We start from the raw sequence: 14,833 nt of genomic DNA, 5'->3' as shown, positions 1-14,833 counted from the left end.
AATATAGAATAGTTGGATTTATATATCATAATAGAACCCACTCGGACCAAGCTTTACTTTCTTCCTGACTGAGTTTTTAACTCTTCTTTTTCCTTCATTGCCACTACTTTCACTAGATGAAGTTACTTCTTCACTACTTTCACTTTGTTCTACTCTTCTCTTCTTCTTTGGTGTCGCTTTTGGTAACTTGCCCTCTGCTTCAAGTTGTTGCATCTTTGCCTCATGTTCACCTAGTATGTTGTAAATTTCCCATGTCCTTTTTGCCTTTGGGCTCTGGTCGCCCATCTCAGGTAACCTATATCCTAGAAAGATTTTGTCATAGTTTGTATTTGAGTCTTCGCGTATTGTTTGCATGACTCTTTCCTGAGTTTCCGGTTCAAGCTCTTCAAACAGAGCTTGTCCATATGGAATAAGCTCGTTTCCAAATATATGTTTTTGTAGCCATTCTGGTTTTCTTTCCATGTTACCAATAATATCTTTTGTGAATGGGAAAGCTTTTACCCAATGTTTCAGTCTTGCGTCATTTATTTCTGTAGTTGGTTTTATTTTGTCAAGGAACATGTTTTTCAATACTAACATTTCATTTGGTACTGTCCATTTGAGTTTTCTTAAATATTCATCCCTTCTCGGTTCATTGTCTGCAAAGTAAGTTTTTATGACATTTTGTAAACTTTCGTTTGCAAGGTCATGTACAATAGGTTCTCTTCCTTCTCTCTCCCTAACTTTCTTTCTAAACTCTTCACCAAATATACCATCTTTATGGTTCTGTGTAGTTCTTTGAGATAAATGTTCTAGAACGTCAGGTGTTATATTTCCATCAGCCATGTTCATTTCATACTGGTTCAAAATATCTGCATCTTTCATATCTTTCAATGGCATTAAAGCCGCGCTGAAAATACCAGCTATATCTGGTTCACCATTCACTTCCATTGCGTCTACAACTTCTTGGAATTGTGGTTGTAAGTTTATGAACCACCTATCCGGATTAGCTTTATGACCCCATCTCATTGTAGTTCCATAGTCTGCAGAAACAAAAGTAGGTTTGTTTCCATATTGGTTAGGTTCTGAATGAACTTTAAACAATGTTTCATTTCTATATGTTTTGTTGAAATTTAACCTTTTATTTTCACCGAGTTCAGCCAAAGATTGAACGTTATATGGTCGTAAGTAAAAAGGATTGTTGTATTTGCGTACACTTTCTTTCAGTTCTTCCATTCTATGCTGAATATTTTCATCTGATGTTGGAGTCTTTTGTATGTCGGCGAACATTTTTCGATATTCTTCTACTATGTCAGCCGAATTTTTCTTAGACTCTTGGAAAGATTCCATATTCTCCGCATACTCTTGTTGAGGGTCAAGATTTTTCGGCTGTTCCAAATCTTCATCTAGTTCTGTGAAGTTAGTTTCCAAAGGAGGGACTTGTTCGTTTCCTTCAGGCTCTTCTAGCTGTTGTTGCTGAACTATTTCTTCCATGTCTGGTTGTATCTGAACTTCTTCCTGTGGAGTTTCTTGTACCTCATCTGCTGGCATTTCATATATTCCGAGACCGTTTTCAACAAGTTCCCTATTTAAGCCATCCGCATTCATAACCCTTTCTTCTTTCGTTCCGTCTCTATTTTTTACGCGTTTCATGAAGATAGTTGAATTATCATTTATCTCTGACACCAAATATCTCGGAGTAAATTCAGTCATGTCATTTGGATGATATGCTATTAAATCATATCCCTTAGCGAGCTTGTATTTTCCAGGTTTGAAATTATATCCCATTTGGTGCTGAACCATAAAGCTAAATAGGTTCGGGTCAGTATTTCCTTCCTTGAACTTTCTAATAGCTTCTTTATATCTGTCACTAAAGTCAAGAGTATCTGGGTAACCATAGTCTTCCTTAAGCATTTTTAAGAATTCTTGGTTTCCTTGTTCTCTACTTCTTTTATGTCCTTGCTCTGTTTGTGGTTTGGTGCTGGATTTTGAACTGTGTTGGTTGTGGTGCAGTGTTTTGAACTGTTGGTTGTGGTGCAGTGTTTTGAACTGTTGGTTGTGGTGCTGGATTTTGAACTGTTGGTTGTTGTGTTGGTTGTTGTGTTGGTTTTGGTGCATGCCTGTGTCTGTGTCCATGTGACGATGTAAATGTTTTAGGTAGTCCTGGTGCAGGTGCTTCTCTTGGAGGGTTTGGTGGTATATAAGTTCCACCAGCTGGCACATATGTTCCATCTGCAGCATAATGTCCTACCTGACTTTTCGTTCTTAAGAAAGCATTTACTAGGTCTGTTTTGGTCTGTTGTAACTCTTTTTCTTGACTTTCCACAACAGTTGCTCTAACGGCGTCATAGGCACTTTGAACTGCCTGTCTCGTTGCTGCATCTGTTATTTTCGTCATATTTTGTGCTACTTCTCTTAACTCGTTGTCGAAACCTTCAGACTTCAGTTTCTTTCCAGATGAGAAGTCGTTCACTAGTTTCACCTTACTATGAAGAGCTTCGAAGGCGTTCTTAAAGTCAGCATTCATTAAAGCTTCATTTGAACTGTCTTCATCCGCTTGTATTTTTGTCCTTATTGACCCTATAAGTTGGGCTGCTTTAGCGTTGGCTTGGGCATCTAACCAGTCATTATTAGCTTTTATATATTCTGCGCTTTTCATTGCCTTTTGCATGGCTGCGTCGTTATTTTTACTTTCTTGTGCTAAGTTTTCATACTGTACGGTTTGGTTTTGCAACTGTAAAAGTTTTTCTGCCTTTACATTTGCTTCAACTTCTTTTTTATACTCATCGCTATCCATATATGTCTTCATGGCTTTTTGTTTTATCTCTTCATCTTTCAGTACTTTATATTGAGTAGTATGGTTTTTCAAATTTATAACATCTTGTTCCATTTTTGCTACTTCTGCTGCTTTTTCTGACACTTTTTTCGCATATTCCTCTGTACTTAGTTCTTTCAGTTGTTCTTCTTTCTTCTTTTTCTCTACGTTTAACTCATTGAGTTTCTTTGTGTGTCTGTCATATTCTAGTTTCTTTTCGTTTTCACTTATTTGTTTCTGTATGTCTATGTTTGACTTTTTGACATCTGTTATTTGATTTTTGAGTGAACTCAAATTCATTTGACTTTGAGGGTTATAAGCTGTTCCGTCTGCAGCTCCACCATAGCCTGCCATTTTCGCTAAAAGTGCCGCTCTTAAACCTCCACTCTGTGCACCAATAACTCGGTTTAAAAGCATAGGGTTGCTTGACATTTGTTGCAACATAGTGGGGTCATTCATAATTTGTTGTTGCAACTGTTGTTGTGGTGTTAGTTTTACTATTGGATGTTTCAATGCTCTCTTCCTCTTACGTATATTCTTACGTAGCTTACGTGGCATTTTAAGTGAAGTAAAAAACGGTTTTTGACAGATGTTTATATGACACTATTTGTTCAGCACAAAAAACTACTCGGTCAAAGTGTTGTCAGTTTTGTAAAATAACCGTCCTATCTCCGTGCCTATGACGAAGAAGTCATGAAAATTCAAGAGGTGAAAAAAGAGGTGAGAAAACAGGTGAGATCTCACCTCTTCACCTAAATTATATTTTTGGTCATTTACACTCATTACGAAGAAGTCTTGACAAAACATGTACGATGAAATCATGACAAAACATTTACGATGAAATCATGACAAATTCAAGAGGGTAGAAAAGAGGTTAGAAAAGAGGTTAGATCTAACCTTCTACCCTAAATTATATTTTTGGTCATTTACACTCATTACGAAGAAGTCTTGACAAAACATGAAAACATATATAATTTGTGAAAAGCGACACATTATATAATGTTTTCGACCCAGAAGACTAACAATTTTCCGAATAAAAACTTCATTTATTACTAAACATCATCAGGGCTAGAAGGCACGAAGTGCCTGGAAGCCCCACTACCTTTTTTTTTTTTTTTTTTTTTCCTTAACTTCCTTTTTGTGATTTTTTGAATTTTCTTGTTTTTGAAATTATTTGTTAATCTCTAAGATTTTTTTCGAAGCCTGGTTCAGCGCAGAGATCTTTTGTCCATTTGGGGCCTCTTTCCCAGGCCTCAAATGGAGTCAATTTCTCCCCAAAGAGTTTGAATAATGTGGAGTGTTTCCATACCCTATTATACTGGGAAACAACATTGGGGATGAACTCAAAGACGTTCACTCCGGGGTTTGTCTTGAAAAGAGTCTCCCAACTCCTTTCAATTTTTCCATTTTCCTCTGGAGAGTACGGATGAGTTTTGAAATGTTTTATATTGAATTCTTGGCAAACCGCTTCAAAATCTTTTCCAATGAATTCTGTTCCATTATCTGTGAGAATTCCATGTGGAACTAATTTGACTAAATCAATTGCGTGACGAAATACTCTGGCAGTATTTTTCATTTCTTTTGTATCGAAAACATCCCAGCAAATAATGTATCTGCTTCTGTCATCAAGAAATGAAATTAAATATTGAAGGTTACCGTTATCGTTCTTCAGAAATTTCAAATCAGTATGCCACAATTGATTAACATATTGAGCAACGTATTCATGTGGATGTTCGTCGATTTTCTGATGCCTGTGAAATGTAAACAAATGTTGTTGATTGAAAATTTTGAAAGCATCGTTGAATGTAAATCTTTCGACTTTTTCGAAATATGATTCTTTGATCCTTTTGTATCCAATGTCATATTGTGCTTTAATTTCCAAAATTTTGTATACATCTTCCTCAAAAATTTTTTTCTTTGGTCTTCCTCTTTCTTTTATTGGATAGCTGAGTAGTACGAAAATTTCTTTCAAACGTTCTTTTCCTATTGAAAGTGTTTTTGCCGTATCTTCGAGAGTTACATTTGGATTATTAATGTATTCTTGATATTTTTCTTCAATTACGTTGAGAACCTGATCGGCGGGAACGGTTGGGAGTTGAAAAGTTTTAAGATCTTCTGGGTTTTCGAGACGAACCAAGATGTCTTCCATTTTTTAATTTGTAAATTTTTCAATTTTTCAAAAGATAATTTAAAAATACTAGTTATTTAATAAAATTTGTTTATTTTAAATAAAACAATTTTTTTTGAAAAAATTGTATTAATGATTTGAAGGCAAAAGCCAAAAACTTAATAGATAAAACGCTCTTTCTATATAGATCAACTTCTATTATTAAATTTATAAAAATGGAGAGATTTTGCAAATTATTTTCTAATATATTATATTTATAATCATTTTATTTATCCCATTAATAATTGTGAACCCAGAACATCTTCCCTTCAAAGTGCCAAGCATCAACACACATTCTCACTCACAAATTTTTAAAACTCATTGCCAAAAATCTAAAAAACTCACAATTTTTTTAAATTGATAACCCTCAAACCGTTTCCAATCAATAATTTGAGAGTCTATATGATAATGTAAAAGTTAAAACATTCAAGTATTTAAGTATTTCTTTAAAATATTAAGTTTTTTATTTTTCCAATAAAATTCTAATATCAAATATTTTTATTTAACGATTAATTTTATTTATATTTAATATACAAGATAATTCATGAATGTATATATTTCCAAGTTTTTAAGGATGCAACACTTTACATTTGTAAACTGTCAAAAATGAAGTCACGCTATTTTTCATGCATTACAAATACTTCTAACTTGTCTGATTTCAATAGCTTTCTCACCTCCTACATACTCTACCCAGTGTCTTGGATATTCATAAGTATACTGACTTTCTTGAATTTTGGTTGGTTTCATCATAACATGTTCATAGTATATCTTTATACTCTTGTCGGTTAGACTCGTTACCTAAATGAGTTGCTATGACAGGAACGTTTGGAATGAACATTGAATTTACTTCATAACAGAAAGACTTATATTCTACTGAACCTTTACTATTAACTCCTGAAATACCTGTGACATTAGCTATTTTTGACTCAATGTACAAACAATTGCCATAACATACGTATGGAACAGATTTCATCTCAATCGTTTTGTCAACACTTTTCAAAGGAAATGTCATACGGTATGCTCCCAGAAGCAATTGAACTCTATGACTCATTCGTGTTATCTTAAACTCCTTCGCATAACTGAACTTCAAAACTCCTGCAATAAGTTTAACATTCATTAAGTTTTCTTCGTTATCCTTGTTTATTGTAGTATTTATGAGAGCATTTAACACTCCAGCTAATGTTTCCATCTTATATTCTACATTATTGTGAAATCTTATTTCGTGCTTCTTTCCATCTATTTCAAGCTCCATGAAATCTGTTTCATCTGTTATGACAAAAGTTGCGATAGTATTGAAGTCAACAACTCTGAAAGCAAGCGCTTCATTCTGTAGACCTAAGTTTGTTTGTAGTTTTACTGTCCCGTATTCGTTCGGGTCTGTACTTTGTAAATAGAACAACATTTTATTCTCATTAAAATATGAGTATAGCTGCATATGCGTATGAAACAAATGAAGCAAGAAGAGCACATGAACTAGTAAACGAAAACTCAACTTTAACCATTGAAGGCAATGATTTAGTCATTGACGATGGAAAAACTAAAAAAGTCATTGATTTCGATACTTTTAACACTTATGACCCATTCATTACAATAAGTAAAGTTCCTATCATAAATGATGGAACGGTGCAATATATAAATTCTACAGTAGATGCCTCATTAGTGAAAGTATTAAATGTTCTCATTGAATTGTTAAAGAGCTTTCGATTTGACGACAACATTAAATGCTTAAAGAATTTAGTCATGAATGAGAAACAAATTCTCGGCGTTGCTGGTAGCAGTAATGATGTACACCTTATGACATTAGAATATTATAACGAACATAAAGATGAACTGAAAGGAGAGAAGGGTGACACTGGACCTCAAGGACCACAAGGAATACAAGGAATACAAGGACCTCAAGGCGAAAACGGTTTGGATGGTGAAGATGGAAAGGATGGAAAAACTGCTAAATCATGGATATGGAACCTTATAAATACTGGTTTAACAGCTGCTTCATATGGAGTTCTTCAATACCAAATCGGAAAGATATGGGCAGTACTTGGTGAAGAAGCTTTAGATGACGTTAAAAATGCTTTGAACTTCATTTCAAATGGTTCGGATACTATTAAAACTTTATCTGGTTAGATGCAAGAAACAAGGAGTCAAATAGATACTGTAAGACGTATAGCAAACAATGCACGTACGGGATTGGATACTTTACGAGAAGCACAAAATACACTAAAGGAAGCAAATGATATTCTTGGCTCAGTATCAGACATGCATGAAGATTGGCTTAAAGGTATTGACAAATCTTTAAAAAATCACAGTCAGTCTATTGCTGACTACAAGAAAAGTATAGATTTTTTACATAGTGCTATGGACGTACATGATGGAAGCATAAGGAACTTACTTAATGCTAACAATAACTTACCAGGAACTATTAAAGCATTTATAAAGTCCTTTGTAAAACCTGGTGCTCTAACATTTAGGTCTTTGAGAGCAAGAGCATTGAAGTCAAGAGATGCAGAAACTCCAACAGAACCTACAGAAGGAACTGAAACAACAGAAACTCCAGAAGAACCACCAAAACCAACAGCTAATGAAATATTGTTCGAATATTTTCCAAGGTACTCTGTTCTCATTGCATACATTCAAGAAATACTTAAGAAAGCAGACTTGACTTTAGGAGATGATGAAAGTTCTGTATATCTTTCGTTCCAGTTTCAAATAGCAGAACTTTTGAGACAGATATGCTTAATGTATGACAACATCTCTGATTTCACAAGATATGATGACGACCATGACCCCGAACACGGTGAAGAAGAAGTTTTACAAACATCCATTAAGACAGGAAAGGTTTTAACTCAAAGTCTCATTATTGACACCAAAGATGGCGAAGTGGACGTTCTTCAAGAGCTGAAGAAAAATACTTCTGAAGGAGGTGGTGGTAGGCATGAACTTGAAATAAATGAGATAGAAGAGAAATTAGCCGAAAAAGCAGATAAAAACCATGTTCATTATATAAGTTCAGACGAACAAATTATAACGGACTACCACGGATATTTAATACAGGATGAACAAATAAGCACTGAAGATGTTAATGAAAGAAGATATAAATTCATTCGTGCTAAAGGTTATGACATACACTGTACTGTACAGTATGACACAGGTAAAGCACCAGAAGCATTTGGTTATAACAATGAAATTTATGCTTCATACTTCTTTGTTAACGGTGTATTAGTTGAACCAAGATTTACTTTGAGAGTTAAGGCAAAAATAACTTTTGAAGATGCTATTAAAAGTAAAGCTGACAAAGATGAACTTGATGCAACGAACAAAGTTTTGAAATCTCATAAACACAATATCTCCGATATAAATGAACTTCAAGCTACATTAAATAGTAAAGCTGACAAGAACCATACACATGAATCCTTCACTACTGTTAGAGCAGACGACATAATACTGAACTATGATTTGGGTTCAAGTGCACCTTTAGAGAATCCGAGTACAAGCGTAAAAGATACACTAAACAATTTAGATAACAGATGTATGAACATTGAAGGTCATGCCAGAAACTTTGAAGCATACGAACTACCAGCAATGTTAGATAAGAAAGCTGACAAAACTTATGTAGATGAAAATTATGCAAAGAAGTCGGAAGTAAATGATGCGCTTAATGGAAAAGCTGATAAAGAGCACGTGCATGAAGAATTTCAAACAATCAGGATTAAAGAAATTAAAGCATACATTGAAGAAGTAACAAAAACAGGAAGAGACGGTACACCTTTAGTTGAACAAAATATTTATCCTCCTACTTTTCCTAATGGTTTAATAACAAACAATATAAATATTGTAGATGGCAATGGATTTATAAATGTTAAACATGAACTTCAAACAATGAAGACTCAGATTCTTCAAACCATATATCCTATAGGCTCTATTTATACGTCAATGAACTCAACAAATCCCGCAAGTGTTTTAGGTTTTGGTACGTGGCAGTAGATTGTAGATAAATTCTTATACTGTGCTAACTCTTCAAATCAAACAGGAGGTTCAAAGAAAATTAAAGAAGCAAACTTACCTGCGCACACTCATACAGGAACGACAAACTTTTCTGGCGACCATAGCCACTCATTAAGAGACCACCCATTATACAACTCAGACTATAGAGCCGGCAATGACGTTTTATCTCCATCTTATAACAATTCAGCAAAAAAGACTTTTCGACCAACTGAACCAGGAGGAAATCATACACATACTTTCACAACAAATCCAACAGGCTCGGGTGCAGATTATATGCCACCATTTATGACTGTATTCGCATGGTACCGCGTTCAATGAACGCGCTTGAGCCTAGACCCTTTGGGTCAAGGCTTACCGTCTTGAATAAAATCTTTAACTTTACATAAATGAGCTTGAAAGAAGTATTCGAACAACATCCATGGAGGTCATTTAAGAAGTTCAATGAAGCAGCAAAAAGTTGGGGATTTACTAACAGAGCTGAAGTTAAAAAGTTCTTTGACAAAAATGTTGTACATCAAACAAAAATAAACCCTTACGACTACTTTTTACCAATTTACTCCATCACTCCTGACGCATACCAATTTGACACTCTCATTCAAAGCAGAAAAGGAGGACATAAACCATTCCTCATCTTCATTAATGTTAACACTCGCAAAGCATATGCATATCCAATGAAAAATAAAGGAACTCGTGAAGTGTTAAGAGTTTTACAAAAGTTTGTAGCAGAACATAGCCCAAGTACTTTAACATCAGACCAAGACGGTGCATACCTCAGCAACGAAATCACAGAATTTCTCATTAAGCATAACATAACTCACTACACTACTGAAGACCATAACCATAATATTTTAGGTATCATTAATCGCTTCATAAGAACGCTCAGAGATTTAAATCAAAGCGAGACTTTACCGAAGAAACAATGAAACATTTTCTCGAAGTATATAATTCCAACACACTCTACAACAGGACATACACCAAATTCAATGACACAACAACAAGAAGAAAAGTATATACAAAAGAAACGAAGTCAAACACAAAATATCAGAAATTCAACACAATTTACCCTCATTCCTGGAACAAAAGTTCGTGTAGTTCTTGACGACAAACCGTTGACAAAGAAACGTTTAAGGTTAAGTAGAAACTATTATATCGTAGACTCTACGCAAGGTAATGGATATCTTATAAAAGCTGCTGACGACTCTATTGCGTTTTATCCTCGTCATAAATTAGTTGAAAGTAGTAATGGCAAACTTGCTGAAACCATTGACGAAGCAAAGCGAGGAGTGGTTATTGAAATACTTGGCTATAACATAAACGATGACACTTATAAAGTAAGATATGAAGGAGGCGTTGAAGATGTTATACCATCTAAGAACTTGAGAGAGTCGAAGCCAACACATCTGGGACCATTAGAGTGGGAGTACTGGAAAGACAAAAATATGCCAGAAAGAATAAGAAAATTCTTCTAAACTTTTTCATTAGATGTAAATCAGACATGAACGAGAACAGTCATGATATCATTAATGGTACCATTTATTTTAACATAAAGACGCAAAGCGGCGGGGCATAGCCCATGACCAAAAATAATTTTTAGGGTAGATGGGTATTTATACCCTCATTTCTACCCTCATGAATTTTCATGAATTTTATATATTAACGTTTTCATAAATACTGAAGGTGTCACCACGTCACCATGTCACCAGGTTAATTAACTTCTTTAAAAAATGATGACAACATGACATTTAGACAACAAGCCCGGAAATTTGATGCAGTCCAAAAATAAAGTTAGTTTTAAAATTATTTTTATTTTTTTATTCCTATATAAATGACAGCAACAAACAACAACAGTAACTTTATCATTTCTGATGAAAAAGTTATTGATTCATTAGCTAAGGAATTAGTTACGGCAGAAACTAAAACCCTCAACGAAAGAATTGGTGAAAACAAGATTGATTTACATAACTACCTCAAACACGATGGAGGAAGAGGAAGGAAAACTGGTATGGCTTTATTAGTAAATAAAATTCAAAATTTAACTATTATAGATGTCGATATCAATAAATCGTACAATGATGAACTTAAAGAAACAGTTAGAAAAGACATTCTATCAAAACTTTCGGATAAAGATGTTATCGTTAAAACCGCTTCAGGAGGTCTTCACATTTATTGCAACACTAATTTCTTCTATGCAGTTTCGAACAGAATGATTAAATGTTATTCCTGCAATGATTATGATATTGATATAATGACTTCTATTGATGATTCAAAGCGTTCATTGGTAGTTATGGCTGATTCAAGAGTTCGAAAGAATGCAACAGAACCAATCAATACATACTCATTCATTCGCGGAAGTTATGACTCGACCATAACCAGAACAGTGAATGATATATTAAATGATTTGAATATTAAGGTAAGAGTTGAACAAAAGAACGAAGAAATAAAGACTATCATGAATGAAAACAAAAATGTAAACATTGACGATAAACTAGCTCAAAGCATAGTTGATGGCATCTGTGATTTTGAAGTACATAATGACGGTGGAAACATGAATTTAGAAAAAGAAATAACATTATTCACACTGTTTCAAGCTATTAATTCATTACCTGATCATTTAATTAATGAAGCATACGATAACGTTTATAACTTCTGCAGTTTAACAGAAAATGCAAAAAGTAATTTTGAAAAAGCATGTAGTAGATATGCACATTTAATGACTTCTCCATTTGTTTTGGTGAAGATTCTAAAACTATATCAAAAGGAATATTATGATGAATACGTTTTACCTTTATTACGTAAGCCAAAAATAACATTTGATATAAAACTTGATGATTCATTCTTGATAACAGATATTAGACGCAAGGCTGAAAATCATCAGTATAAAAACAGTTTCTGAAGTCATTGAGGATTTATCACGTGTAATCCGTTTTGTAGATTGTGGAAACAAATATTTCATTCAAAAGGACTATAATATTCATGATAAAATGAATCAAATATCATTCGTTCTTCAATCAGCCATGAAAGAGTCACTCAAAATGATTAAATTATTTAAAGAAGAAGGTAAAACCATAACAGCATGGGACGTACTACTAAATCAATTATCCTCATTAACCGTTAAGGGTGTTTGCTTTAAATCTGATTCTCCAGATGTTTTCTCAACGTTTCAGGGTTATAAATACAACGTTCTCGAAAAGCCAGATTACTCAAAAATTGAGATGTTTATGAATTTCATTAAAGAAGCCATTTGTGATAATAACGATGAAGTGTATAAATATCTACTCGGCTGGATTGCATCAATGATTCAACATCCTGGAATCAAGAATGAAACAGCAATTATTTTGAAAGGACTTCAGGGAACAGGTAAAAACAGATTTACAGACATTATTTCTGAACTTCTCGCCGGTTATTCATGTAAAAACATTACTGAAATAAGTGAGCTAACGGGTAATTTCAATTCAGTAGTTGAGAATAAAATGCTTCTTGTACTTAACGAACTCAAGAATGTAGGTGAAGATAGACTCGCAAACTTCAACGCTTTGAAATCAATTATAACGGATAATGAGATTAGAATTAATGAAAAGAATCAACCCAGAAGAACTGCTCAGAATGTTGCCAATTTCATTTTCGTAACTAACAACGTTTACCCTGTCAAAATTGAAGTTGGAGACAGAAGATACGTAGTTTGGTTAATGGTAAATTTAAGGGTCAATTTGATTATTTCAAGAATTTAATGGATTCATGCACAAAGGAATTTTATGATAATTTACTAACATATTTTATCAATTACGACCTTTCATCATTTAATGTACGAATCATACCGATGACTGAAGCCAAACAAGATTTAATAGAATTATCAACAAATCCTTTAGATGAATGGATAAATACACATTATGATGAATTGTGTGCAGGTATGACGTGTAAAAATGCTCTATGCTGCAAACCATCAGACATGAAAGACAAAAACTTTCAAATGAGCATTAAGGATAAATGTGAAAGGAAACAGAGAAGAATAGATGGTAAACAGACGTGGTGTTATGTTTTGAAAGAAGAAATGAAAGGATTATATAAACAGGTTGAACCAAACGATAATGATGATTCATTTACTGACGATGAAATACCTGTAAATGATGCTTTATAAAGTATGATTGGAATTTATTTTTGCATTCAACCCATGCTGTTGTCTAAATGTCATGTTGTCACACTTTTTAAAAGAAGTTAATTAACCAGGTGACACATGGTGACGTGGTGACACCTTCAGTTCTTCAAAAATAATTCATAAATGCCTTCCTCCTTTCGTACCTGTTGTCTAAATGTCATGCTGTCATCATTTTTAAAAGAAGTTAATTAACCAGGTGACACATGGTGACGTGGTTACACCTTCAGTTCTTCAAAAATATATTTTTGCTCAAATAACGTCAGGGTCAATTTCTTCAACCATTTCACTTCCTTCGTCAATGTCAATAGAAGCTTCTTCAACCTTTGGTAAGAATTTCTGTATAACATCTTTGTTCGTTATTGTCTTCAGAGATGAAGGATAATATTTCACATTTGTTTCACCTTTCTTATATTCTTTCTGTTCGGAAAGATTTAAAGCAATACTGAAGAAGTCAACGTTAGAGTTCTTTATGACAGTATAATGAGTATCTTTGGCATTCACGAAGAAATTCTTTTGTTTCAAAACTACTGCTAACTCTTGTGAAGTATAACGTTTGCGGTCAATGACGATAGCTAATGGTCTGACATACTGACCAAACTTAGATTCTTTCACAAACTTCTTGTTAAAGATAACATTAACATTTGAAGCATTATTGAACTCATTCTTGATGGCAGTAGCGAGAGCATTGTATGAAAAGAACTTGCAATCTTGCATGTGTTTCATTAAAATAAAAATATTAAATTATTTTGAAAAATAACTTAAAAAAATCTAATCTAATTTTTTCAAAAAATATTTTTTATTTCCTACTAAAGATGTATCGGAAGTTGTCTAAGTTAGAACACTCGGAAATAAAACAACTTCTTACAGAAGCTAATATAGATGTTGCAAAGCATTACGCAACAAACAAAAAAGCACTCGCTGACATCCTCAATGACTATAATGGTGCAATAAGTTATGATAGAATTCATGAGTTCATAAAGCCGCAACGCGGCGAGGACGAAGTCCATGCAAGAGCATTTCCTTTAAATGACGTTGCTTGACTTATATCATAGACATTCAGTACCTCATGAAGTAAGAAGAGAAATGTTTGACATAACAAATGCAAACGTTGGTGAAACAAGAAGAAGAGACGACACACTGAAACAACAGAGAAGAGAGATGTTTAAGAGCGCTATAGAACAAGTTCGCAAAGCTAACGATGTCATTCGTTCCATTGACGACAAACCAAAGAAGGTGAGAGATGGTTAAAGAAGATGAAGGAGAATAGGAAGAGGAATGTTAAGACAGGCAATAGACTCATTGACTTTAACATCGAAGCTTTATGAACCAAACAGAGACTACTTACACAAACATTTCGGTAAGGTTTTCATGAGACTCTTAGAGAAGATTAAAATAAACTCCCAACAGAGATGGATGGTATGTTATAAACTTGGTGGAAAGTATGAATGTTCTACGTTAAACCTCAATAATATTGGAACATTACTACATCAGCTCTTGAAGGAGAACTTTATATCAGAGATAGAAGCAAATGCTGCAGGTATTGTTGAAATGCACTATGACTTCTTCTTGACAAACATAAAGAATCTTACTGAAATAAAGATGTATGATTTAACAGAATATGAAGGCTTTAAAGAAGTTTTATAAGAAGAGAAGCGGTCAGTTCTGGAAGTATCTTTGCACATTACCTATAAATCTTGAACGCTACCAAATCTTCAAT

The 14,833-nt window shown here is 33.9% G+C and overlaps 8 protein-coding genes and 3 pseudogenes across 11 annotated transcripts, besides 6 other annotated features; 7 read left to right on the top strand and 4 right to left on the bottom strand.

The window, feature by feature from the left end:
* Positions 1-3,918: part of a mobile genetic element that runs on past the window's edge.
* Positions 19-930, bottom strand: TVAGG3_0314370 (protein of unknown function, DUF4106 family; the record flags this gene model as incomplete). The annotated part of the gene is made up of 1 exon (XM_051229974.1): positions 19-930. One exon carries the CDS (start codon positions 928-930, stop codon positions 19-21), a length of 912 nt encoding a protein of 303 aa, XP_051099704.1.
* TVAGG3_0314360 (protein of unknown function, DUF4106 family) lies at positions 2,390-3,352 on the bottom strand (the record flags this gene model as incomplete). The annotated part of the gene is made up of 1 exon (XM_051229973.1): positions 2,390-3,352. A coding segment is annotated over one exon (963 nt), but the record flags the coding sequence as incomplete, so codon positions are not given.
* Positions 3,826-3,918: a terminal%2Cinverted (terminal inverted repeat of Maverick-3 transposon ID:TVAGG3_0314350).
* Positions 3,919-3,974: 56 nt separating this feature from the next.
* Positions 3,975-4,942: a mobile genetic element.
* A 57-nt stretch (positions 4,943-4,999) lies between these two features.
* Positions 5,000-5,052: a mobile genetic element.
* Positions 5,000-5,052: a terminal%2Cinverted (terminal inverted repeat of LTR286 transposon ID:TVAGG3_0314330).
* A 545-nt stretch (positions 5,053-5,597) lies between these two features.
* Positions 5,598-13,839: a mobile genetic element.
* TVAGG3_0314320 (uncharacterized protein) lies at positions 5,719-6,363 on the bottom strand (the record flags this gene model as incomplete). Its single annotated transcript, XM_051229972.1, has 1 exon — positions 5,719-6,363. One exon carries the CDS (start codon positions 6,361-6,363, stop codon positions 5,719-5,721), a length of 645 nt encoding a protein of 214 aa, XP_051099702.1.
* Positions 6,381-6,963, top strand: TVAGG3_0314310 (organellar and viral DNA polymerase type B; the record flags this gene model as incomplete). Its single annotated transcript, XM_051229971.1, has 1 exon — positions 6,381-6,963. A coding segment is annotated over one exon (583 nt), but the record flags the coding sequence as incomplete, so codon positions are not given.
* On the top strand, positions 7,086-7,860 carry TVAGG3_0314300 (organellar and viral DNA polymerase type B; the record flags this gene model as incomplete). Its single annotated transcript, XM_051229970.1, has 1 exon — positions 7,086-7,860. A coding segment is annotated over one exon (775 nt), but the record flags the coding sequence as incomplete, so codon positions are not given.
* Positions 8,490-8,942, top strand: TVAGG3_0314290 (keratin-associated protein family; the record flags this gene model as incomplete). Its single annotated transcript, XM_001300549.1, has 1 exon — positions 8,490-8,942. One exon carries the CDS (start codon positions 8,490-8,492, stop codon positions 8,940-8,942), a length of 453 nt encoding a protein of 150 aa, XP_001300550.1.
* Positions 8,943-9,281, top strand: TVAGG3_0314280 (keratin-associated protein family; the record flags this gene model as incomplete). Its single annotated transcript, XM_051229969.1, has 1 exon — positions 8,943-9,281. A coding segment is annotated over one exon (339 nt), but the record flags the coding sequence as incomplete, so codon positions are not given.
* On the top strand, positions 9,350-10,344 carry TVAGG3_0314270 (annotated as a pseudogene). Its single transcript has one exon. A coding segment is annotated over exon 1 (995 nt).
* On the top strand, positions 10,789-13,098 carry TVAGG3_0314260 (annotated as a pseudogene). The gene has a single exon. A coding segment is annotated over exon 1 (2,310 nt).
* Positions 13,366-13,839, bottom strand: TVAGG3_0314250 (uncharacterized protein; the record flags this gene model as incomplete). The annotated part of the gene is made up of 1 exon (XM_051229968.1): positions 13,366-13,839. One exon carries the CDS (start codon positions 13,837-13,839, stop codon positions 13,366-13,368), a length of 474 nt encoding a protein of 157 aa, XP_051099698.1.
* Positions 13,840-13,928: 89 nt separating this feature from the next.
* TVAGG3_0314230 lies at positions 13,929-14,760 on the top strand (annotated as a pseudogene). The gene has a single exon. A coding segment is annotated over exon 1 (832 nt).
* Positions 14,761-14,833: the final 73 nt, after the last annotated feature.

Source organism: Trichomonas vaginalis, chromosome V, assembly GCF_026262505.1.
Source record: "Trichomonas vaginalis G3 chromosome V, whole genome shotgun sequence".
Taxonomy (NCBI): Eukaryota; Parabasalia; order Trichomonadida; family Trichomonadidae; genus Trichomonas; species Trichomonas vaginalis.
The sequence above is the reverse complement of the archived record's forward strand: the minus strand, read 5'-3'. Positions and strand labels throughout refer to the sequence as shown.